Here is a 24,218-nt window from a genome sequence, read left to right on the forward strand (position 1 = left end):
CCCAAACACTTTTTGCATGGGGAAGTGTCAATTCAGTTACAAGGCCTTTGTCTATTAGTTTCGTAGTTCAAAACTAAATTTATTCTTTTACTAATACTTTGGGGGGGGGAGAGGGGGGGGGGGTGAACTTGATTCCGGACTGAGGCCCAGGTCATACTTTAAGAGATGGGTCAGGCCCAAAAATGTAGATAAGAGCAAGAACGCTAGAGGAATAAAAGGTCAATTTCCCAAAATAGGTCCCATGGAGATTCTAGTTAGCCACTATTACCGAAACTCTTATCCGAGGTAATAAGCATGGCATATTCTTCTACGGATACATATGTAAGGGACCATGGGCAACCGATTCCTTTTTTATCCGAGATGCCACCACCATTAGATTCGCCTTGGAAAACACCCTGAGAGGATAAAAGTCACAGAGACAGTCGTCTTCATATTAATGAGAGATTCTCTACCTAATCTCTTCTACATTAAATTAGCCTGAATAGTGTAGACACTTCTAAAAATTCCATTTCATGATGAAAGGAAGGCAAAACAGAGGGGTGATATGACAAGTATCTCGAAAATCTAGTTGGGGAGATAAGAGAAGGAAAAATATCTATAAAAGGGGAGGAAGATGCAACAGAGAGGGAATTGGGAAATACAAAGAGAAAAACCTAGGAAAGAACTAGAAAGAGAGAAAATTACTCCAGCTGAAGAGAGATGATATTTTTTAGCTTTCTATGCAACTTTTTGTATCTTGGGAGAGCAGTTCATATATGAAAGGATAATCTAATCATCCTTCATTTCTTTTTAATCAATTGTTTAGATCTCTCATTATGGAAATTCTACCTTGTATTTCTTATAAATAAATTGTGCAAGTTAGTTACTTAGTCCTTGTAATCGGCACAGTATTTGTTTTTTGACCAGCACATATATTATCAATATAATAAAATTTGAAATATTTAAGCTAAGCAAATGGTAAATTAATCTATATATATATATAAAACCAAAGTTTTTGCTAGCACCACAATTTTCCACGTCAGCATCATTTAAAAAAAAAAACCAAAAATTCTGATTTTTTTTTTCTCTAAAACCCGATAATACATAAAACCTAATAAACGTAAGAAGATTTAATACCCACGGCCCCAACTTGACCATCATGTGACTCATTCTCTTGAGAGATTGATTGGAGATTGGAGAGCAAAATCTGAATCCCAGCGCTAAAATCAAAGAATCTGCAATTGAAGCCAGCCAAAAATTCTGATTTTTTTTTTTTTTTCTCTAAGACCCAATAATACATAAAACCTAATAAACCTAAGAAGATTTAATACCCACGGCCCCGATTTGACCTATTATGCGACTCATTCTCTTGAGAGATTGATTGGAGATTGGAGAGCAAAATCTGAATCCCAGTGCTAAAATCAAAGAATCTGCGATTGAAGCCAGCCTTCTTTGAAGAGCAAATTCTAAACTTGAGGTAAGAATTTCAATTGAAAGACTATCTACATGTTATTATTTTCAACAATCTTACTTATTTTAGGATAAGTGCTCTGCATATTAGGCCAAGAGCAGCGGCTTTTGTACTTAGGTTTTTTTGAGATTAGCGTGGACTTATGCCTATGTCTTAGCTGTAAAGGATTAGGAGTTAAAGTTTTAATTTTGGAAGCTAATAACCTGTTGTTGATGATTTGATGCTTGTGTTTGTCCTTTCTTCCTTATGATTCTAAGAGTTTGTTTGGTTAATTTACTTTGTTCAAACACAATCTGTATTTTGTAAGTTTCACTCAAGCCATAAATTCAACGTTTTTGTTTCTTTTGCAGGAAAAAAAAAGTTTACATCATTGGTATTGAAATATATATATATATATATATATATTTTTTTTTTTTTTGTATCATCCAACTTAAAATTCATTTAAAAATATGTAATATGCCATTTGATTTTGCATAATGATAGAGGCATTCATTAAAGCTTGCTATTTGTTAAGTCTCTCTCAACCCTCTCTCTAAATCTCTTCCTTAAATTTATAATATCTAATACCATGCCCATCTTGCATAATCATATATAACTGAGTTATATAACTTATATTTTAGACCAAGTTACAATTTCAACAACAGATACTGACATAGGAATTATATTTGTAGCCTTTCGTAATTTTCTGTGGCTGAATTCTTTTAAAATAGAGTTCCGAACATGTTTATATCTATAATTATTTATACCTATGAATTGATTTTCTCATGCTCAACCTTTACCACTCTGATGCAAAGAATTATTGTAGTTCTTAGCCAGTATTGATCATATCTCTGTATTATTGTAGTTCTTAGCATGCGTGGATCATTCTTAATCATTTAATGCTTTCATAATTTTCTGCACATTTTGTGTTAGCGTCATTAGAGATGCTTTGATGAGAAAGCATATAAAGTCTTTGGAGGTTATTTTCCTTACTTTGAAAAGAACAATGTTAGTCAAAGATGCATATCAGTTTTTTGATGAATTTATTGCAAGAGAATGGGTGCTCAGTGGCACTAAATTAAGTGATCACATTATGTTTTATGGATATGACTACCATCCTTTCACTCCTTTCTTTTCGCATGTGTGTGAGTGAATCATGTTGACAAAATTGTAAACCATGATATTACTAAGAATAATATCGTCCTAGCATGTAGTTGAATCAAAATAAATTAGAGCTTTTTTTCTTTTTATTCTTTCAATTATTGTAAACAAATGTAGGAAATGTGGGCTATTTAAAAAGAGAATTTGTGATTTTGCTTATATGACAAAAAGCTTTGAGTTCTGCTTTTGAATCTTTTATTTTTATTTTTTAATTCATGCAATTATTGATGCTCGGTTGAATTGTAACTCTATTTAGAATTTTACACATTAATTTTGTTTTAGATTTGTTCACTTCATAGAAATACCATTATCTTATGCTGATTTTGTTTGATGATGTGCAATGTTATAAGATGTCAAAATCCAAGAAAGTCTAAGGTGTTTTTATTTTTATTTTTCTTTTTTCTGCATAGTAAGAGCACACAACTACAAAAGGCAAATCCTACTCATATGCATTTTAATGAGCAAGACGCTATAGTTGTAAAATGAAATTATAAGATTTTTTCAGCTTAATTGTAAGATGTAAGGTGAGTTAGGTTGCTTAGATTTTGTGTAAATGTAATATTTGCTAGAAATCACTTTTGACGTGCAGGTTTAAAGGAAAGAAACGAGATTTTAGAAGGAGAAAGCTAGGGTCAAAATTGTCTAATTGCAATTGCTATTGGCTTATGTGTAAATTAAATGTCTAGAAAAAAGATAGATGTGGCAATAGTGTTGAAATTCTTGACACATTGAATGTTTAGGAGCACGATCTCCAAAAATATAGTAGAGCAAAAATTAGATTCCTGTAGTGAGGTTGATTTACAATTAATATGAAGTTGTATGTTTTTATTGTTGCAAAATTAAATTTGGATTCTGGCTTTTAGCCAAGCTAGGTAAACGTACAAACAGTTGCAATTCTTTGTAGATAGTTTTTTTTTTTTTTTTGGATGGAAAAATCAACCTCTTATCAATTCCTTTAGCCTTTTCTTTTACCGTGAAGTTGATTAATTATTTTTTTATTTAACTATCCCGTGCATCGCACGGGTTAGCGACTAGTTAGTATTTATCTACATACTTTTACCAATTTCATTATTATTTTGTTTTACAACTATCGTTGCAAGACATAAATGAATTTCCGATTTTTTTGTAAGCATGATTTGAGTTTAGTTTTTTTATTTGATTACAGGATACCCATACTATCTTTGAACTTTGATACGAATCTCAATTTAGTTTTTATAGTTTCAATTTGAATAATTAACCTTTTTACACACTAGGTTTTTGACAAATTAAACATTATGTAAGTGTATTTAATTAAATTCTAAAGATTTATCACATCATGTTTAAATAATAATAATAATAATAATTGAAAATTATCACTGACACAACAGATCGATGAAAGAAACAACTTTGGAACTAATTTATAATTTAGAGAATATAAGCAATCCCATTTTGAACTAGTTTTCATAACAAAAAATTTAACCAAAATTTAAACGATTAAAACCACCAGTTATATCATTTATCAATCGATACGCCAAACAACTAAAAAAATTGAATTAACAAATAAGCTTACACTGAGTGAAAATATTAAATTAGAACATTGAGTATAATTTTCAAAATAATAATATAGTTCATATTGTTTATCCAATTAAAAAATGGTAATGAAGGTGTTGTAAGGAATTGTTAGAGTTTACCGAAAAATAAAGGAAAAAAAGAAAAGAAAAGAAAGGGATTGGAGGGAGTGGTATCAGTCTTAGCAATGATTTCAATAACCTGGGCAGCTGGGCTCATGGCAAAGGTAGTACATAAATAAGATGGTATGGACATGGGCTCCGTAATGGGTTAGTGAGGTTTAGAATTACAATTAACAAGAATTGGTGCAAACTTGGGCCTCTAGATAGTACTGCTCTTGAAAGAAGACATGATGCAACATATTTAGACATTCCTGAGTAATGTGAATTGAAGGTGGCAGCAGATAGAGCTACACTATGGAAAGCCTTATAAAAATATTAAATCCAAGGAGTTATGCAAGGGGAGGAAAATATATATATATATATATATATATATTCACACGTGACTTTTTCTTTTCTTTTCTTTTTTAGCAAATTGGATCGAGTGAATTGAAATGGATCGAACTGAACTGTGTGGACCGTAGTAGATATAATAGACTGAAGTGGAAATGCTACGCTAATGCGGTTGAGTTAATCACCTATACTATATTTAATAATGCATAAATTGTAATAAACAAAATAATTTTGAAAAATATTGTGTCTTTAGACTCATTAAAATTGAATATAAATATCTCTTTCTCTTCGGTTATCACATCCATCTGTAAATTTTCATTCCTCCTCCTACCCCTTTTATTGTTGGATGGATGAATGAATAAGCAGTTTCATAAAAGAATCAAATCAATTTGAAAAATATTTTTCTCAAAAAAAGAAACGCTGTACAATCCAAAGTGAATACTAAAACTAAACATGAACAAGTTGGTACTAACACCATATCACTAGACAGAGTAAGTTGAGTAACTAACAAGACTCAACTCTGACTATTTATCTTATTTTCAGTTACTCGATGCACTTCTAGTTCCAATCGATTTTCATTTTAGGTAGGGTGGGGTCTTTTTTGGCCAAAGCTAACGTACAAATAGTTACAAAATAGTTCACAATAGAGTTTGCTATTTAGTTTAGATTCGATTAAACCCCAACAACACATGTGAAAGCAAATCTAAAGAGCAAATTTAGTCTTCAACTACATTGGGGAAAAGAACAAAAATAAACACAAAATCAATGCAACTTCTTCCATAATTCCATCTACTTCAATTACTAAATAATTCTCAATGAAATTAAGGGGGGAAAGAGTATGTGCTTGGTCCTTACAATGCACGATAGTGCAATTAATAAGCAAATTCAGACATTACTATAAACAAAGACGTGCATTGATCAATTATAAATGTTGCCAAATCCTTCGAAAAAATTCTAATAAAAAACTAATCTTGTTCATCATTGACATTAGCTTTTTCGACACAGCGGGCATGTGAAATTTAATTTAAGCCAAGGATCTATACATTGTGCATGGAAGTAGTGGTTGCACACTGGAACAATCCGCAATGTATCTTTGGGCTCATACTCACCCAAACATATTGCACAAGTGTCCTGATTAAGCCTAGGTAGTCGACGACTCTCTCCAAGCACAATTGTTGGCAAATGATCGATAACATTAATCTCTATGTGATCATAATCAGCAGAATAGATAGATGATGTGGTTGATGAATTGGTTGAAGATGAACTGGAGATAGCATCAGTTTCTGACCCGATCTCTGAATTTCGAGTGCTCGAAGAAACTGTAGAAAAATCGAAGATATTATCGTTTTGATCCAACCATATTACTAGGTCTCCATCTCCATAGAAAATTGAGTCAAGACAATCGGTACAGTGATCACCATCGATTGGCATGCAAATAACAAAACTAACCCAAGCAAGTACTAGCAAGATTACTGGAATTAGCCAAAGTACATCTCCTACAAACATAAATCAATTCAAATCATTAGAGTACGAACATGCTAAATTAATAGTATTACAAAACAAAATAATAATAACAATAGTCATCGTCAACATCGTGTACAACTTCTTGTAAATATTACAAACCAAAACCATAAAACCACTTGTAAGGAGCACAGTCGAACAGACAAATTTTTTTTTTTTTTTTAAATCATAACATATCGATAATTTTCCTACGCTATCCTCCTTATACTATCCCAAAAAGGAATTACATGTTTCTTTGTCTTTAAAGTATAATTAAGAGTGAGATGGAATCTCACGTTCATGTGGTTTTGTGTTGGAAGACAAAGCCACTACTTATTCAATAACATTTATTAATTATAAATTTACTGTCCACTATGAACAGAACAAAATATGGGATTAAATATAATCTAAGCCTAGACTGCCTAGTTCATATTATTATTTACTTATACCTTACATGACCGAGAGAAATCATCAATATTGATAATTAGAACTCAAGACTTTAGTCATGTTAGGCTCTTTTGTAATTGTACTCTGATTAGTAATGTATTATAAATCTGGTTTAAAACACTAATATTACTATTTTCGTGTGTGTTCTAATAAATATTACTTTACTAAAAAAAAAAAAAGACTTTAGTCATGTTTACGGCTTGAGTATTACACAAAACCAAAAAATTACGTACACTTTGATGAGAGAGTTGTCCATGCTAAAGAGTATTACAAACCAGAGCTAAAAAAAAAAAGTAATGATGGTGCAAATCTTGTATAACTAATTGTAAAGAGCACAAACGGAAACTCATTGTAAGGAGCACAAACAAGTTTAAGAAAAAAAAAAATCATAACTAGCTAACCGATTGTTCTCCTAGGTTATTCTCTATATTGTCACTATAAGAATTATACGTTGTTATGGGAATTGAAAGTACTATTTACTTATCAAAATTATAGGCAAAGTATATACTAATATTTTACCATCCATTCAAACTGTCCCTGTAAAAGAAAAGCTTACCCATGGTGGCTACCATGTCGACGCAAGAGCAAAACTTACACTCTTTCTCATATATGTCTGTCAGAACTTAGATGTACGGTCAAATTAAGAAAGGAAAACAAATATATATAGAAGGGTTTGTCTAGGTTTTGTAAACAATAGAAAAGAATATATATATATATATATATATATTTATATATATTCATTATTTGATTGGTTAAGGGGTTGTTTTTCTTAATTTTTAATTGTTTTTGAGGCTTCCCTAGCTAAAGGAGGAGAGTTAATAAGTATTGATTTTCTAAGCCAAATATGTAGAAGGGATTCTCTATTATTGGTCGGTGGAACCAGTCACCGCATTGAGATGCAAAAACCTTGAATGATTTAATTTGGTACCACAACAAGAAAACAAAAAGGGAAGAAATTCCAATTGTCTAAATGAAATAATATAAAAATTAAGCAAAAATTCGAATATTAACCTTGTCTTAATGAAATAATAAATAAACAAAAGACAGCTAAAAGCCGAAAAGATTGCATGTTGGACTTCAAAGGAGAAGAGAAGCGAATGTAAAAACTAAAAAACAGAAAATAAAAAGAAGGGAAAAAATGTAGAGCACAAATTAATGCATATGTGGCCATTGTATGACAAACTTTCAAAGTAGTTTAGTTACAACTTACAACATAAAAGAATCAGGTGGGTTCCGGTTAGCTTAATTGGTAAAATCTCTGATGGTTGAGTAAGAGATTTAGGGTTCAATCTCCACCTACACCAAAAACTGATTGGTGTCTTGGTTTGATGATAAAGAACATTATCAGGAGCGGATGTTATAAATTGAAATTCTCTAAATAAATAAATAAAAAAACACATAAAAGAATCAGGTATGCACCAATACAAAAAAACATATCTTATTATGACTTGCTTCCAGTTCCAGGCATGATCAATATGATTTATATTCATAAGGGTGGAGGGAAACGTTTTCTTTCCTTTTTTTTTTCCTTGTTTCAAGAAAGCATCAAAACACATCTTTACATTCATAAAAATAAAAAATAAAAAACACACATCTTTCCAGACAAAATGCTGTTGTGAATCTGTGATTGATTCAATTGGAAATATGAGTAGTGCGCGCACACACATACATTGATCAAATAAATCTAATTGCTCACTGACTAGAGACCAAAATATCACTGACATGGCAACACCTATAACGTTAACATGACATATATATGAACATAACTAGCATATGTATGTCAATAATGCATTTTTTTTACACATTTTAAAAACTACTTGTAACTTACCAATCATGATAGGACCATCACTTTTTATTACCATGACTTTACACATTCTTGAACCTAAATATAACTTATAATAGAAAATACATGTAATACAAACAACTTAGACATAGACACCATTTATTTAATTTTAGTTTATATTCTCCCTAAAAAATCTTATTCTATATTCATATCTGTCGATTATCCAAAAAAAAAAAAAAAACTTAGACATAGACACCATTTATTTAATTTTAGTTTATATTCACCCTAAAAAATCTTATTCTCATATCCGTATGCAAATATATTATTCAAGGTTAGGTTAAAAAGTTTCTCAAAAAAAAAAAAGGGTTAGGTTAAAGGGTTCAGTTATTCTCCAACTTAGAGAACCATATCTTATTTTCATCAATTTCAAGAGATAGAGATAATAAACACCCACTTTGGTCTATTTTGGTCCACTTCAGCCTCATTGGTCCAATTCGGTCCACTTTGGTCCATTCGATTCATTTTAATCAAAATCGGTCCAGTTAAGTCCATTTAGGTCTCATTTGTTTCAATTCAGTCCAGTTCAATTCATCTCAGTCCAATTCGGTCCCTATAGTCCATTTGATTCATTTTAATCAAATTCGGTCCAGTTAAGTCCATTTCGATCCACAATAAATTTATAATAAAATTAGAAAATAAATTATATATTATATCCCTTCTCAAAATAATTATATATTCTCATGTATTGAGTAGTTTGCTATTAGTATATATAAATTTAGACACCACATTGATCTAATTGCTCACTGACAGACCATTTACTTGAAGAAGGAAAAAAAAATGCTGCAGGTTGCTTATAATTATGCATGCCTAAACAAAGTTTCACCAACACCTTTACAGCCTATATCTTGACACACTTGACTACACCTACATTGTCCATCAGACACTGGATTTCCATAAATCAAACACAAATCGTTATAATTTAAGTTTGGCATGATTCTGTATTACAAACTTTTAGCCAATAACAACATCTAAGTGAAACTGATGCATGAGACTAAAAATAAGTTGACAAATCACCTTCCACAAGCATCCCAAACATCACTATAAGCTGTGACCATTTGCCTTGTCTTTTTCCCGTGAAAACTGTCTCTGTTCAAGAAAATTTTGTCATGTTGTAATGCTATTGTCTCCTTGAACAAGATCAACATATCTATCCCTGCTTGATTGTTGAAAGTTTAATCAACCTTCCTCCCCTTTTGCACTTCCTTTAGCATTACTTCAATAAGATAACAGTCCATTAAATAAGAATACCAAATCCATATGGGATGCAAAATGCAAAGTCGCTCGCTCCTCAATTCTCACTATCTTTCTTGGATAATCAAAACCCTTGTCGGCCTCACTTTAAACGCAATAACAAGAAACCAGAGATAAGAGAACAATGATAGAAATTGATGCAATAACAAAATTAAATAATGAATTTGACTTTCACTCGAAAGTAATTTCCATTCATTCTAATCACTCTTGACTTCACGTGAAAATTTGATTCTTCAATTAAAGAGAAACTGCATAGCCAGATCATGTACGGCACCGAGATCCCAGGCCCATACAGGCCCTGGGCCCAGTCCCATACTGGTTTTGGGCGCAGGCCCAATAGAAAGGTCCAGTTATCCTGCGCCCTTCTTGGAGCTTCCTTAAATACACAGACAAGTGTAGGGCATTGAGTTCCAAGAGGTGATCGGTCAAACGTTCCCGGTCAAGTATACGAATCATTCCCAGGAAAATGTGGTATGCACGGGAGACTGGGTTGCCGAACATAATCGGTCCAGAAGAAATCAAGTTCCAAGATCATAAATGCAGCACCGCCCTCTCACCTAAACATCCACTTAAATCAAATAATATTGGACTTTCAATAGCACAAACGGTGACTGTAATCATAATCTCCCCACTAACCTTGGCTATAAATAGAAGAAAGTTGGGAGAAGAAAGGGTTCAGAAAATTTGAGAGAAAATAGTCAAGTGAGTGAATATCAACTGAGCGTTGTTTTGAGTCTCTCTGCCGGGAACGACCCATAGTAGGAAATCCTCAAGCCCACTACAAATAAATTGTAAGCCCAAGTGTTCTAAGGCCCAGAAGTCTTATACTTGGTTCCTACAATTGGCGCCCACCGTGGGGCCCTCCTACAAAGCAGTGGTTCGATTGAGACTCAAACGACAGAAATGTCTGAGGAGCGTTCAGGAGAGCGTGCACCGAGCGGCTTCATGGGATCTTCTCGGGGGTCAACGTGGAGGGAGAGAAGGCAGAAACGGCAGGAAGATAGGGAGCACCCAAGAGGGGAGGAAATGTCCGGATTGGGAGAGGGGTCGGCTCAGACACACTGGACGGTTTCAGACGTCTCGGCACATCGGCAGTATGACGAAAGGGACCGAGAGCTGGAGCGGTTACGCAGACTGGTGATGGATTTAGAGCTGGAAGCAAGGGGTCGGCGACATGAAAGGAATCGCAACCCCCAGCAAAGGAGAAACCATGGCGAGGGCTCTAGCCGATCTAGTACGCAGCGACCCCGAGACCGATCGCGTTCCCAAGAGTCACACCGGCAACCGCGGGAACCACGTCATCGGCGGAACCGTTCACGGTCGCATGGTTACGATCACCAAGGATCAGAATCGCCGGAGGAACGACTGCACCACAATGCCGCCATGGACGCCATGAACCGAGCCTTGCGGATGGCGGCCCGGTCACCATTCTCTGATGAAATTGAACGGGCCCCAATGCCGAGCAGATTCACACGACCACCATTCAATTCGTACGAGAGGAGGACAGACCCCGTGGAGCATGTTAGTCATTACATCCACATGATGTCTTTACATGCGCACAACGATGCATTGATGTGTAAAGTATTCCCCTCTAGTCTCGGCTCTACTGCACTGAGATGGTTCAATGGGCTACGGAAGGGTTCTATACACAGCTTTGCCGAGCTGATTCAAGAATTCGGCAGCAGGTTCGTGACTTGCAGCCGAGTGCAGCAACCGGTTGACGCACTACTTTCCATGAAGATGAGGGTCGGGGAAACTCTTCGGAGTTATGACAGCCGATACTTGGAACTCTACAACGAGATTGGGGGAGGAAACGAGAAAATTGCAGCAAGCACCTTCAGGATGGGGCTCCCTGAAGATTCTGAATTACGGGAGTCACTGACGAGAAGACCCCCCGAGGATATGAGGCAACTGATGAGACGCATAGAGGAGTACAAATGCCTGGAGGATGACCGGCTGCAAAGCAGGGGGAAAGCTCCTTTAGTGGGGAGATCTCGGCAAAGCATTCTGCCGACGAAACCGAAAAGAGACTTCAGAATGCAGGAACCAGAGGTGCAGATCGACGGGGTTAATGTAGTGTTTAAGGAGCCTGTGCACAAGATCTTGGAACGGATCAAAAATGAGCCATTCTTCAGGTGGCCGAACAAAATGGGGGGCGACCCATCTCGGAGGAACCAAAACCTATACTGCACCTATCACAGAGACAAGGGGCACACCACCGAGCAGTGTCGGGTGTTAAAAGATCATCTCGGACAGCTAGTAAGGTCCGGATACCTGAAAGAATTTGTAACAGATTCCATTGACCGAGAAACCGGGCAGGGCGCCCAACAGAAAAGGAATCCCCTCCCACCACCTCTGGGGATAATCGAAGTCATCCATGCCGCACCAAGAAGGGCAGCAGCGGCAAAAAGGGTGTTGACAGTGGCCTGCGTGGATGGAGAATCATCCAAGAAGAAAAAAATTGGACGGCTGTCCATCTCATTCGGGGAAGACGATTTTGAAGGGACGGTCCAACCCCACGACGATGCTTTGGTGGTGACAGCCCGGATAGGCGGATTCCTGGTGAAAAGGGTAATGATTGATCAAGGAAGTGGGGCTGACGTCATGTACCCGGACCTCTTTGAAGGGCTCGGGTTAAAGACCCAGGATTTGGCAAAATATGACACGCCGTTGGTCTCGTTCGACGGGAGAGCTGTAATTCCCGAGGGGCAAATCTCTCTCCCAGTGGACATGGGAGGCAAGGGAGTTATGTTTACATTTATAGTAGTCCGATCATTTGCACCATACACTGCAATCTTGGGAAGGCCATGGATTCACGCCATGGGGGCTGTTCCGTCCACCCTTCACGTGAAAGTAAAATTTCCTACTGAGAATGGAGTTGCCGTGGTAAGAGGGAACCAACAGGTGGCGAGGCAGTGCCTTGTCGCCGCGGTCAGGTGGGAGAAGGAGCAGCTCGGTCGAGCTGAGGAAAACGAGAAAGACAATTCATAGCAATTACAGAAACCCCAAGGGGAAACTGGGGCGGACGTTGCCGAGGAGGTGCTGAAGGTAAGAATTCTCTCAGATACTGACAGATATTTCCAGATAGGTACAAGCATGAATGACCGGGAAAGGGTAGAGATGTTGTTGTTCCTGTTACAGAACATCGATGTTTTCACATGGAGCCCGTATGAAGTGCCCGGCATAGATCCCGAGTTCATTGTCCACAGACTCAACGTGGATCCATTATTCCCTCCGAAGAAGCAGAAACCGAGAAGAGCATCAAAAGAACACGTCGATGCAGTAAACCTGGAGGTACAGCGGCTGAAGGAGGCCGGGGCCATAAAGGAGATATTCTTCCCGAAGTGGTTGGGAAACACTGTCGTGGTGAAGAAGAAGAACGGGAAATGGAGAGTTTGTGTGGATTTCACAAACTTGAACAAGGCATGTCCCAAGGACCCATTCTCGATGCCCAAGATTGACCAGCTAGTAGATGCAACATATGGGCACCCGAGGATGAGCTTCCTAGATGCCTTCCAGGGCTACCACCAGATTGTCTTGGCACCCGAAGACCGAGAAAAGACAGCATTTATCTCCCCGAATGCAAACTATCACTACGAGGTCATGCCGTTCGGATTGAAGAATGCCGGGGCTACGTATCAGCGAATGATGACGAGAATGTTCCGAGAAAAATTGGATGCATGGTTGAAGTTTATATCGATGACATGGTGGTAAAAAGCAGAATCGAGTCACAGCATACCGAAGATCTCCGGGGAGTGTTCGAGATACTTCGTCGGCACAAATTACGCCTGAATGCCGAGAAGTGCACTTTCGGAGTGGGGGCTGGTAAGTTCCTGGGATATCTGATCTCTACTCGGGGAATAGAAGCTAACCCCGACCAAATAGAAGCCGTGAACCGCCTCAAACCACCAAGCAATCCCAAAGAAGTGCAAGTGCTCACTGGAATGTTAGCCGCCCTGAACCGATTTATCTCCAAGTTTGCCGATCGCTGCCGGCCGTTTTATCAGCTTCTGAAAAAATGGAAGGGGTTTCGATGGGACGAGAGCTGTGATGAAGCTTTTCGAGAACTAAAGGAATATTTGGCAAAGGCGCCGAGGTTAACGGCCCCGGAACCCGGGGAGGATCTGTTTATGTATCTTGCGGTCACCGATCATGCCGTAAGTGCTGTATTGCTAAGGGACCGGGGAGTGCAAATGCCGGTGTATTACGTGAGCAAAACCTTGGTCGATGCCGAGACAAGGTACCTGCCTCTTGAGAAGTTAGTTTTGGCTCTGGTGCATGCCACGAGGAAGTTACCACATTACTTCCAGGCACACACAGTGTTCGTCCTCACTGAGTATCCGTTGCAGACACTGTTGAAAAGATCCGACTTCACAGGGCGGATTGCCAAATGGGGGACTCGGTTAGGATCGTTTGACATTAGATACCGACCTAGAAGCTCGGTGAAGGGACAGGTTCTCGCTGATTTCATCGCAGAATTTACACCCAAGAATGAAGGCAAAGTAATCTGTAGTGCGGAGATTCGCCCGTGGAGATTATTTGTGGACGGCGCATCAAATGCTATGGGGGCCGGGGCTGGCATTGTCATAATCACCCCTGAGGGTATACGACTGGAACACTCCTTCAGATTGGGGTTCAAAGCCTCGAACAACGAAGCCGAGTATGAAGCCCTACTAGCCGGGTTGAGGGCAGTGTTGCACCTAGGCGCGAAGGACGTAGAGATCTACTCGGACTCTCGGCTAGTTGTCTATCAGATCACAGGGGACTTCGAGGCTCGGGATCCCCGAATGAAAGCTTATCTAAGTACGGCAAAGCAGATTATCGGCCAGTTTGGAGCGGTAAAGATATCCCAGGTATCTCGGTCACAAAACAAGCACGCTGACTCTCTTGCCACGTTAGCCTCATCGGCTACCGAGGACACACTGAGGCTTATCACGATAGAACTTGTAAGGGAGCCAAGCATTTCTGTGAAGAGTGTTCCCGACCAGGCCGGAGTAGAGGTTGCACAGGTGGCAGTGGCTGGTCTATGTTGGATGAACCCGATCATAGACTTCCTTGCCGAAGATAAAGTTCCAGAGGATGAGGCCGAGGCCAACAAGATTCGACGAATGGCTCCCAGGTATTGGCTGTCTTCAGACCGAAAGTTGTACCGAAGGTCCTTCGCAGGCCCTTACCTCTTGTGCCTACATCCCGAAAGAGTCAAAGAGCTTCTGACCGAGCTACATGAGTGAGTGTGCGGCGGGCATGCTGGAGGACGATCTTTAGCACACAGGGCGATGACACAAGGGTTTTGGTGGCCACAGATGCAGAAGGATGCCGCCGAATACATTCGGAGTTGTGAACAGTGTCAAAAACACGCCCCAATGATCCATCAGCCTGCAGGACGTCTAAATCCTGTCAGCAGCCCGTGGCCATTTGCACAATGGGGGCTTGACATCCTCGGGCCATTCCCCCGAGCAACGGGGAACCGCCGTTTTGTGTTGGTGGCTGTAGATTACTTCACAAAGTGGGCTGAAGCTGAAGCCTTGGCTAATATCCGGGATACTGACGTGAAAAAATTTGTATGGAAAAACATAGTCACAAGGTTTGGGGTGCCGAATTCGCTAGTGACAGACAATGGGCTACAGTTCGACAGCAACGCTTTTCGGACTTTTTGCAGCGAGCTCGGTATCAAGAACAAGTATTCAACCCCGGCATACCCACAAAGCAACGGCCAAGCTGAAGCAGTAAACAAGACTATTTTGAACGGGCTCAAGAGAAGGTTGGATGGAGCGAAAGGAAGATGGGCAGACGAGCTACCCAGTGTATTATGGGCCTACCGAACAACCCCCAGGAGATCCACGGGGGAAACCCCGTTTTCTCTGACATACGGAGCGGAAGCAGTGATACCAACCGAGGTGAGTTTATGCAGTGCACGGGTCGCGGGTTTGACCCCGTACAGAACGCCGACCTGATGATGGAGCATTTGGATTGGCTAGAAGAATGCAGAGAGGCCGCGACCGTACGGCTTGCCGAGTATCAGCAGAAGCTGGCCCAAAGGTACAACCGAAATGTAAAGAGCAGGGAATTCAGTGCCGGGGAGCTAGTGTTAAGAAGGGTAGTGGGGAACATGCGGGACATGGCTGCAGGAAAGCTTGCTCAGAGTTGGGAAGGACCATACAGAGTCACAGCCATCGCGGGTGCAGGGGCCTACTACTTGGAAGACCTTGACGAGAGGCCGCTCCCCCGACCATGGAACGCCAACAACTTGAAGAAATTCTACGCATAATCATCGGTGTAAGCCAGAACTTGTATTCCATTGAAATTAAGAGCATGATGAACTTTTTTGTATATGCTGTTTTTGACTCTGTAACCGCACACCAAGAGAATTACAAATAAGGACAGAAACCTGACCCTCGGCTCGATCAATATCGCCGAGCAGGTGGAAACCTTACAAACAAATCACTAAGGACAGAAACCTGACCCTCGGCTCGATCAATATCGCCGAGCAAGTGGAAACCTTACAAATAAATCTCTAAGGACAGAAACCTGACCCTCGGCTCGATCAATATCGCCGAGCAGGTGGAAACCTTACAAACAAATCACTAAGGACAGAAACCTGACCCTCGGCTCGATCAATATCGCCGAGCAGGTGGAAACCTTACAAATAAATCACTAAGGACAGAAACCTGACCCTCGGCTCGATCAATATCGCCGAGCAGGTGGAAACCTTACAAATAAATCTCTAAGGACAGAAACCTGATTTTCGGTTAAACTCAAATCTCCGAACAGGTGGAAACCTAACAAGCGAATACTCCAAGGACGAAAACACGATTCTCGGTTAAACCAAAGCCTGATGAAAATCTAACCCTTTTACAAATACTAAATCAATTAGTGCTCTCAAAATTACACAAAGCGCCGCGCAACAGGTTTCCGGGGGTACCATTCTATTAAGCGGCCATAGCACTGGCATGATTCAAGCAAAACACATAAATAGATATAAATTCATTCAACAAATTGAAGCGGAAAAAGAAAACGGACTATTAATTAAGCAAATAAAGGCAATTGTTCAGTCACCACATCCCGGTGACGTGGGCAAATAAAACCAACAAATTAAGGCAATTGTTCGGTCACCACATCCCGGTGACATAGGCAAATAAAACTGACAAAATAAAAATAAGCTAGCAAAGAAAAATGAAATTAGCTGGGAGGTTGAGTTGGCGGTGTCACTTCCTGCTGGACGGTCAGTTGGAAAGGCAGATCCTCACCGAGAAGCTCCTGCACAGTCGGGATACTGGTGGCTTCCATTTCCTCGGGCTCGGCGTGGGCATCGATTTGTTCGACCAGCTCCCTCATACTTGCCGTCTCCTCCTCATCAATAGCAACCGGGGCATCCTGGGCGGCAGGAGCAGGGCTCGGGAAGGGAATTTGGCCGGGGTCTCTCAGTTGTGAATCCTCGGGAACTCCCATTGCTTGGAGAGCGGCAAACCAACCGGCCTCGAAACCCATATGCCGAGCCCAAGCCACCACCGGCTCTGCGGAATTTTCGGCATCAGCAAAACCGACATCGTACCATTTTTGCTCCGCGGCCGCCAAGCCTGCCCGGAGGTCGGCAATCTCCTCGGCGTTGGAGGTGTTAAGGCTGATGGCTTGGGCTAGCTTGACCTCCGTCTCATTCTGCTGAGTCAGAAGCTCCGCGTACCTCTTCTCGGCCAATGCCCGGTTCTTCTCCGCAGCAACAGCCTTTTTCTCAGCAGACTCAGCGGCCTTCAGCTTTTCCTTAGCCGTTTTCACCGCTGACTCCCGCGCCTCCTTCTCGCGCTCGTTTTCCTCGGCAAGCTCCCGTGCCCGGGCAGCCACAATGTGAGCCATTTGAGCGGCCTAGAAAGCGCAAAGGTTAGAAAGGAAGCAAAAGGAAATCTATATGAAGGAGTAGATAGACAAAAGAATTACCGCAATGGCATGCCACTCTAACCGGCGCCCCACAGACTCCTCGGATCCATCCTCAAAGGCGTGCACGTCCTCGGGAAGTTGGAGAGCTCCAGCCAAAGTTTGGGCAATGCGGCCGCCTTCGCCCTTATACCACATCCGAACACAGGCGGTTGAGGGCAATGGCTTGCCGTCCAGAAGGAACTTTGGCTCCCACGCTGGAGCCACTTGGGAGGAGGACGCACCCCCTGTGCCAGCTTCAGTTGGCGGCTCGCGGATGACAATTCCACCTGTTGGTCGGGGAGGAGTCTGGACGGCGGCATCTCCAGGGCCCGTGGAAGGTTGATCGGTAACCTTTTGTTTCTTACGGGCATGTCCGGCCTGCGCGGAGGGTGGGGGCTGAGACGCCTGACCACGGCCCTGGGAAGGTGGGGGCTGATTGGGTTGCCGGGCTCCGGGCACGAACCATTCTATCGACATCACCTTCCTAGATACCATCCTTTCGCTAGGTCGGATAGCTTCAGCTAGCAGGGCAGCCGCTTCTATCACTTGTTGTTGAGGCACGGCGGCTGGATTCTCGGGATTGGGTTGCTCTTGCGCTTGGCCTTCTTGCTGTATGGCTTCGTGGGCTATCTCCCTTAGGCGCCGGGATGCTCGTTCCGCGGATTCGTCTTGCAAAGGGGCTAGCTCGTCCGCGTAAGTAAACCGCCGACCAAATTCCCTTGCTTCCCCGGTTGTAAGCTTCGGCGGCAAAAAGTTTACGTACCGTACGTCTATGTACGATAGCAGGGGGCTGTCAACTATCAGTGCCTGCTTGAAAGGCTGCCAAGTAGAATAAACCGGCTCCACTCCGAGGATCAAGTGCGAGGCCCGGAGTTGTCCGTCCCAATGCACGTATATTTCAGAGCGGAGGACGAAGTTTAAATCTTTGGTGTGGACGGCTCTGAGGTCCTGCACAAACACTTTGCAGTCTGCAAAAGAACAGGTGACGCATTAGTCTCTAATAATAAAATTTTTTACTCCAATAAGAAGAAAATGAGAGGTGGAAGAAAGCAATTATATGAAGGGGATGGTACGAACCCACTTCACGCCGCGTAAGGGGGCAAGGGATCTCCCCGGCAAACCAATTGCCGCGCACCCTAACGTACTCCCCGGCGGAGTTCCTGTTCGAATCAGGTAGGCATGATATCAGCCGTACCCGGGCATCTCTTGTCTTTAGGTAATAATTGGTAGCTTTGCTCCCACAGAGGCTATACATTTGGTTAATGTCATGGTGGTCTAATTGTAAGTTAAAGGTGTGGTTCAACTTACTGACACAACTAACTACCCGGTAAAAATTGGGGAGAAGCTGGTCGGGGCACAGCCCATAGTAAGTGAGTGTGTTTATCAAGAGGGGATCTACGGGGAACCTGACCCCACCTTCTAAAATGGACATCAAAGGAAAGAAGGCTGTGCCCTGCCCTCGGTGGAGTTCCATATCACTCTCATGGCAATAAGCCACATCCACGTCATTGGGAATGTTAAATTTATTCCTAAAGGTGGCCAAAGCAGCCGGGGATTCTAGAAGGTAAGAGTAACCCATCTATGACGCCTAAAACTACAGAAGTGAACTCAAAGAAATAATGCTGAAGGAACAGAGCCACATCCACGTCATTGGGAATGTTAAATTTATTCCTAAAGGTGGCCAAAGCAGCCGGGGATTCTAGAAGGTAAGAGTAACCCATCTATGACGCCTAAAACTACAGAAGTGAACTCAAAGAAATAATGCTGAAGGAACAGGAAGGGAAAGAAAAACTTACTTTGGGTTCTAAGAAGGAAAAGAACACTGGGCAAGCAAGCGCACAGAAATGTGGTCGGCAGAGAGTGAGCACTAAAGATCAGAGGCGAAGGAAAAATAGAATGGTGTTCAGAGGGGGACTATTTATAGGGCCAAAAAGAAATGGGGGAAGAAGAAGCGCTTAATCAAGCAATAAATGGGCACAGTTTACAAACAACCCAGCGAATGCCAAGCGTAACCAATTCGCGCGTCGCTTCGGTTCACGAACCGTCAGACAATAATGACGACTGCGCCTGGCGCCGCGAAACGGCGCGCCTTTTGAGATGAATATTAATAAGAAGTAACAGTCATAAGTCCCAGGCTAAAAGACCCCCGAGGTCAAAAGGTCCAGGCAGCTCCTTGATTCTTCTCGGGGACCGAGTATGAATCAAGGGGGGGCTATTGTACGGCACCGAGATCCCAGGCCCATACAGGCCCTGGGCCCAGTCCTATACTGGCTTTGGGCGCAGGCCCAGTAGAAAGGTCCAGTTATCCTGCACCCTTCGTGGAGCTTCCTTAAATACACAGACAAGTGTAGGGCATTGAGTTCCAAGAGGTGATCGGTCAAACGTTCCCAGTCAAGTATACGAATCATTCCCAGGAAAATGTGGTATGCACGGGAGACTGGGTTGCCGAACATAATCCGTCCAGAAGAAATCAAGTTCCAAGATCATAAATGCAGCACCGCCATCTCACCTAAACATCCACTTAAATCAAATAATATTGGACCTTCAATAGCACAAACGGTGACTGTAATCATAATCTCCCCACTAACCTTGGCTATAAATAGAAGAAAGTTGGGAGAAGAAAGGGTTCAGAAAATTTGAGAGAAAATAGTCAAGTGAGTGAATATCAACTGAGCGTTGTTTTGAGTCTCTCTGCCGGGAACGACCCATAGTAGGAAATCCTCAAGCCCACTACAAATAAATTATAAGCCCAAGTGTTCTAAGGCCCAGAAGTCTTATACTTGGTTCCTACAGATCAAAACACCAAAAGAGAAGAAAAAAAAAAGTTGAAGCCTTGTGTTTTACATGACAGGATAACAGAAAGCATTATTATAATCACTCTTTGATTGCTTAAAAATTTTCAAAATAAATAAGTATCATCAAATTAAAGTCAACAAAGTTTGCTCCTTTCGAGTAAGGGACATCTTCTAAAAATCCAGTCACAATGTCACATCATAAACTATTACTACCAATTCAATCTTCTTAGTTCTTATAGTAACAACACTAATTCATACATACTCAACCATACATATACACACATGCATACATACATTATGTATTTATTAGTCTCTGGTTTAACAGATTCTTTGAGACACAGACACATTTAACCAAATTTCAGAAGGCAACATCCAGGCAGCACCAGCAAATTTCCAACACAAACGGTTTTACATTTGGGTAAATCCAGAATATTTCAAAGTAAATATTGTCCATATCTCCCTCTAATGAAGTAGAAAGATCATACCTTTGTGATTATCAAAAAAAGATCATACCTTAATTTGTCAATTTAAGCCCTTTTATATTGCCAAAAAAGCCAATAGCACAAGGAACTGAAATAAGAAACGTGTCATTTCATGTAAACAAGGGCTGAGACTTTGTCATTTAAAAACAAAGCACCATGATTTTAAAAAGCACCATCGTTTTAAAAAGCAGTAAAGCAATATTCTAATAGCATGGTGGAAGTGAAACTAATTCTGGTTTCTGAGTTTGGCTGAGATAGTCCGTGCAAACTTGCTTGACTTTGACCAGTGAGCGTAGTTATTACCATCTTCATCATTCCTCACCACATGTTCCTCTATCCACTGTATTTAAAGCAGTCAACTTTTCACGCATTGTCAAAACAAGTTGGACCGACTAGTTTTTATTAGTCATTATCTTAACACGAAACATTTTGTAAAATTTTGCGTTAAAATTATGTGAAAGTTTAATAATAATAAAAATTTGTATCATAGTTTTTTTTGGATAATAAAAAGATGGTTATAAGTTATTCGCTATAAAATGATACCATATTAACAGTATTAAAATTCGATAAATGTGAGACATGTTAGTAAAAATAATTAATTTACTAACAATTAAAAAACATGTATTAGTGGTAATTATTTTTACACACATGTCTTTTATTTATTAAATTTTTATATAACATAGTATCAATTGGTACAAAATGCTTTTTCTATATTACTAAATACCTTTAATATAATAGGTAAGAAACTATATTAAAATAGTTTTAAATAGATACCATATAACGTTTGTTAACATTTCCGTAAATAGATATGGATCCATGATACTAAAATCCACTTGAACTTTGAAGTTTGAAGTCAAACCAGTGCACATCTCTATCCCTATAAAACCCCATAAGCTACTTTCTCAACAAATCATTCCCATTTCATTTCCGCTCACATCAACCAAAAAAAAAAAAACCAACATGAACCTCTCTCTTTCTCACCCTCACTCTCATTTCCTCCTCCTACTCTTCTTCTTCTTCTTCACTATCCTCACCCACCACTCCCTCACAGTCACATCAACCACCTGCCACGTGGACGATGAAACAGGTCTCTTAGGCTTCAAATCTTCCATCACAGCAGACCCATCCGGCATTCTCAGCTCTTGGAAACCCGGATCCGACTGCTGCACATGGTCGGGCATAACCTGCCTGTTCGGCAGCCGGGTCACAAGTCTCTCTCTTATGGGCCAGTCTAGTAAGCCCAATTCATTCCTCTCCGGCCCAATCTCACCCTCTCTCTCTAAAGTCAAATTCCTAGACGGACTTTACCTCCAAAATCTCCGAAACATTTCGGGTCCTTTTCCGGATTTCCTTTTCGGGTTACCTGAACTCAAATTCATCTACATCGAAAACAACAAGCTCTCGGGTCGAATACCCGGATCCATCGGTAACCTGACTGGACTATCTGCTCTGAGTTTATCAGGTAACCAATTTTCGGGTCCGATTCCGAGTTCGATATCCCAGTTAACCGGTTTGACTCAGCTCAATCTTGGCGGGAACCGCCTCACCGGTCCAATACCGAACGGGATTCAAAAGCTCAAGAATCTGACCTTATTCTCGCTCGACCGAAACCAACTATCCGGATCCATACCCGATTTTTTCGGATCCTTCTCGGAGCTCCGAATTCTCAGGCTCTCACACAACAAATTTATCGGGAAAATCCCGGCATCGATTTCCGCTCTAGCGCCAAAACTGATCTACCTCGAGCTCGCCCAAACCGGTCTCAACGGTCAAATTCCCCAATTTCTCGGGAATTTCAAGACCCTCGACAAGCTAAATCTCTCGCGGAACAATTTCTCGGGAGTCGTACCGAGAAGTTTCGCGAATCTGACGAAGATATTTAACCTCGACCTTTCGCGAAATTACCTAATTGACCCTTTCCCAAATATGAGCGTGAAAGGCATAGAGTCCCTTGATTTATCGTACAACAAGTTTCACCTAGGTGAAATTCCAAAATGGGCCACGTCATCACCAATAATTTACTCTCTGAAGCTAGCCAGGTGTGGAATTAAATTGAGACTAGAGGATTGGAAGCCTTCACACACTTATTTCTATGATTTTATTGATCTTTCAGAGAATGAAATTTCAGGCAGTGCTATTGGGCTTTTGAATATGACTGATTACTTGGTGGGCTTTTGGGCCTCAAGGAACAAGTTAAAGTTTAACTTGGAGAGTTTGAGGATTGTAGAGAGGTTGAAGTACTTGGATTTGTCTAGGAATGAGGTGTTTGGGAAAGTGCCAAATGGGGTTTCGAAGCTTGAAAGATTGAATGTAAGTTATAACCATTTGTGTGGGAAGCTTCCTGTGACTAATTTCTCAGCTAGTGCTTTTTTGGGGAATGATTGTTTGTGTGGTTCTCCATTAGCACCATGCAAAAGTATTGCATAGTTGAGATGTTTATGGAAATTCCACTAGACTTGGAAAATCGAATAAAATTTTTCTATAGGGAAAACAAAATGTGGAAGTTGGAATTGTGTAATAGCACTTTGATGTAATTTTCGTTCTTTCCTTTTTTATTTGATCTATGTTAACATTAGTCTTTGGAAAATTTTGAACTCAAAATGATGGTGAAATTGTTTTTACCATGGAGGATGTTGGATATAAGTTTTCTATGTGTGAATATTGAATCCTAAAAAATTCTATTTCAAATAAGGTCTTAGGTACTCTCAAAACGGAGATAGGACTTTGAGTTAAGGAGGACGACTCTAACCTCTAGCTCGACAGCTTCTTAGGCGTTGAGTTTTTTTTTTTTTTTTTTTGAGTTTTTGATGTGTGCATCTGCTAGTTAAAGACAAAATTATTCCGTTTAAAACTTGTTAAAGGGTCAGTTGTTTGTTTGAGTAAAATTCGTTAATTGGACTTAATTTTTTTAGCTTTGCTATTGGTGATTTTGTTGTTGCACAAATGTTTTTGGGCTAGTATATGTTGTTTTCGATTTTAGATCTATAAATTTTTTTAATGGACTTTAAAATGAGGAAAGTGTTAGAGGTATATTGCTGATATAGTGAGTGATTATTGGTAAATAAAAAAAGTGATGTAAGTGATAAGCTCAAATGCGAACTAATAAGAATTTGTACATTAATAGTTTATAAAAATGTTGTAGATAAGTTCGTAACTGTAACGTTACTCTAAAAAGAATCAATAATATTGTTAAGGAGGCAAAATGTAATTTTATAGAACAAAATTGCTAAAATTAATGCATATATATATACTAATTGTAGGGACTCAATTTGTAACAACCCAAAGGTAATATTGGATTCGTATATAGAGAGGCCCACACAATATCATTTGTAGAGAGTGGGCTTGAAAGGGATGATCTTCGGCACAGGTGAGAGGTTTGGTCATAGTTCCAATGGGAAA

At 40.4% G+C, this 24,218-nt stretch overlaps 1 protein-coding gene across 1 annotated transcript; it reads left to right on the forward strand.

Moving 5' to 3' along the window:
* The first annotated feature begins 21,701 nt into the window (after positions 1 to 21,701).
* LOC115960720 (receptor-like protein 43) lies at positions 21,702 to 23,477 on the forward strand. Its single transcript, XM_031079698.1, has one exon. The coding sequence runs from the start codon at positions 21,780 to 21,782 to the stop codon at positions 23,244 to 23,246; it is 1,467 nt and encodes a 488-aa protein (XP_030935558.1). The 5' UTR covers positions 21,702 to 21,779; the 3' UTR covers positions 23,247 to 23,477.
* The last annotated feature ends 741 nt before the right edge of the window (positions 23,478 to 24,218 follow it).

The sequence above is a fragment of the Quercus lobata genome, chromosome 9, assembly GCF_001633185.2.
Source record: "Quercus lobata isolate SW786 chromosome 9, ValleyOak3.0 Primary Assembly, whole genome shotgun sequence".
NCBI lineage: Eukaryota > Viridiplantae > Streptophyta > Magnoliopsida > Fagales > Fagaceae > Quercus > Quercus lobata.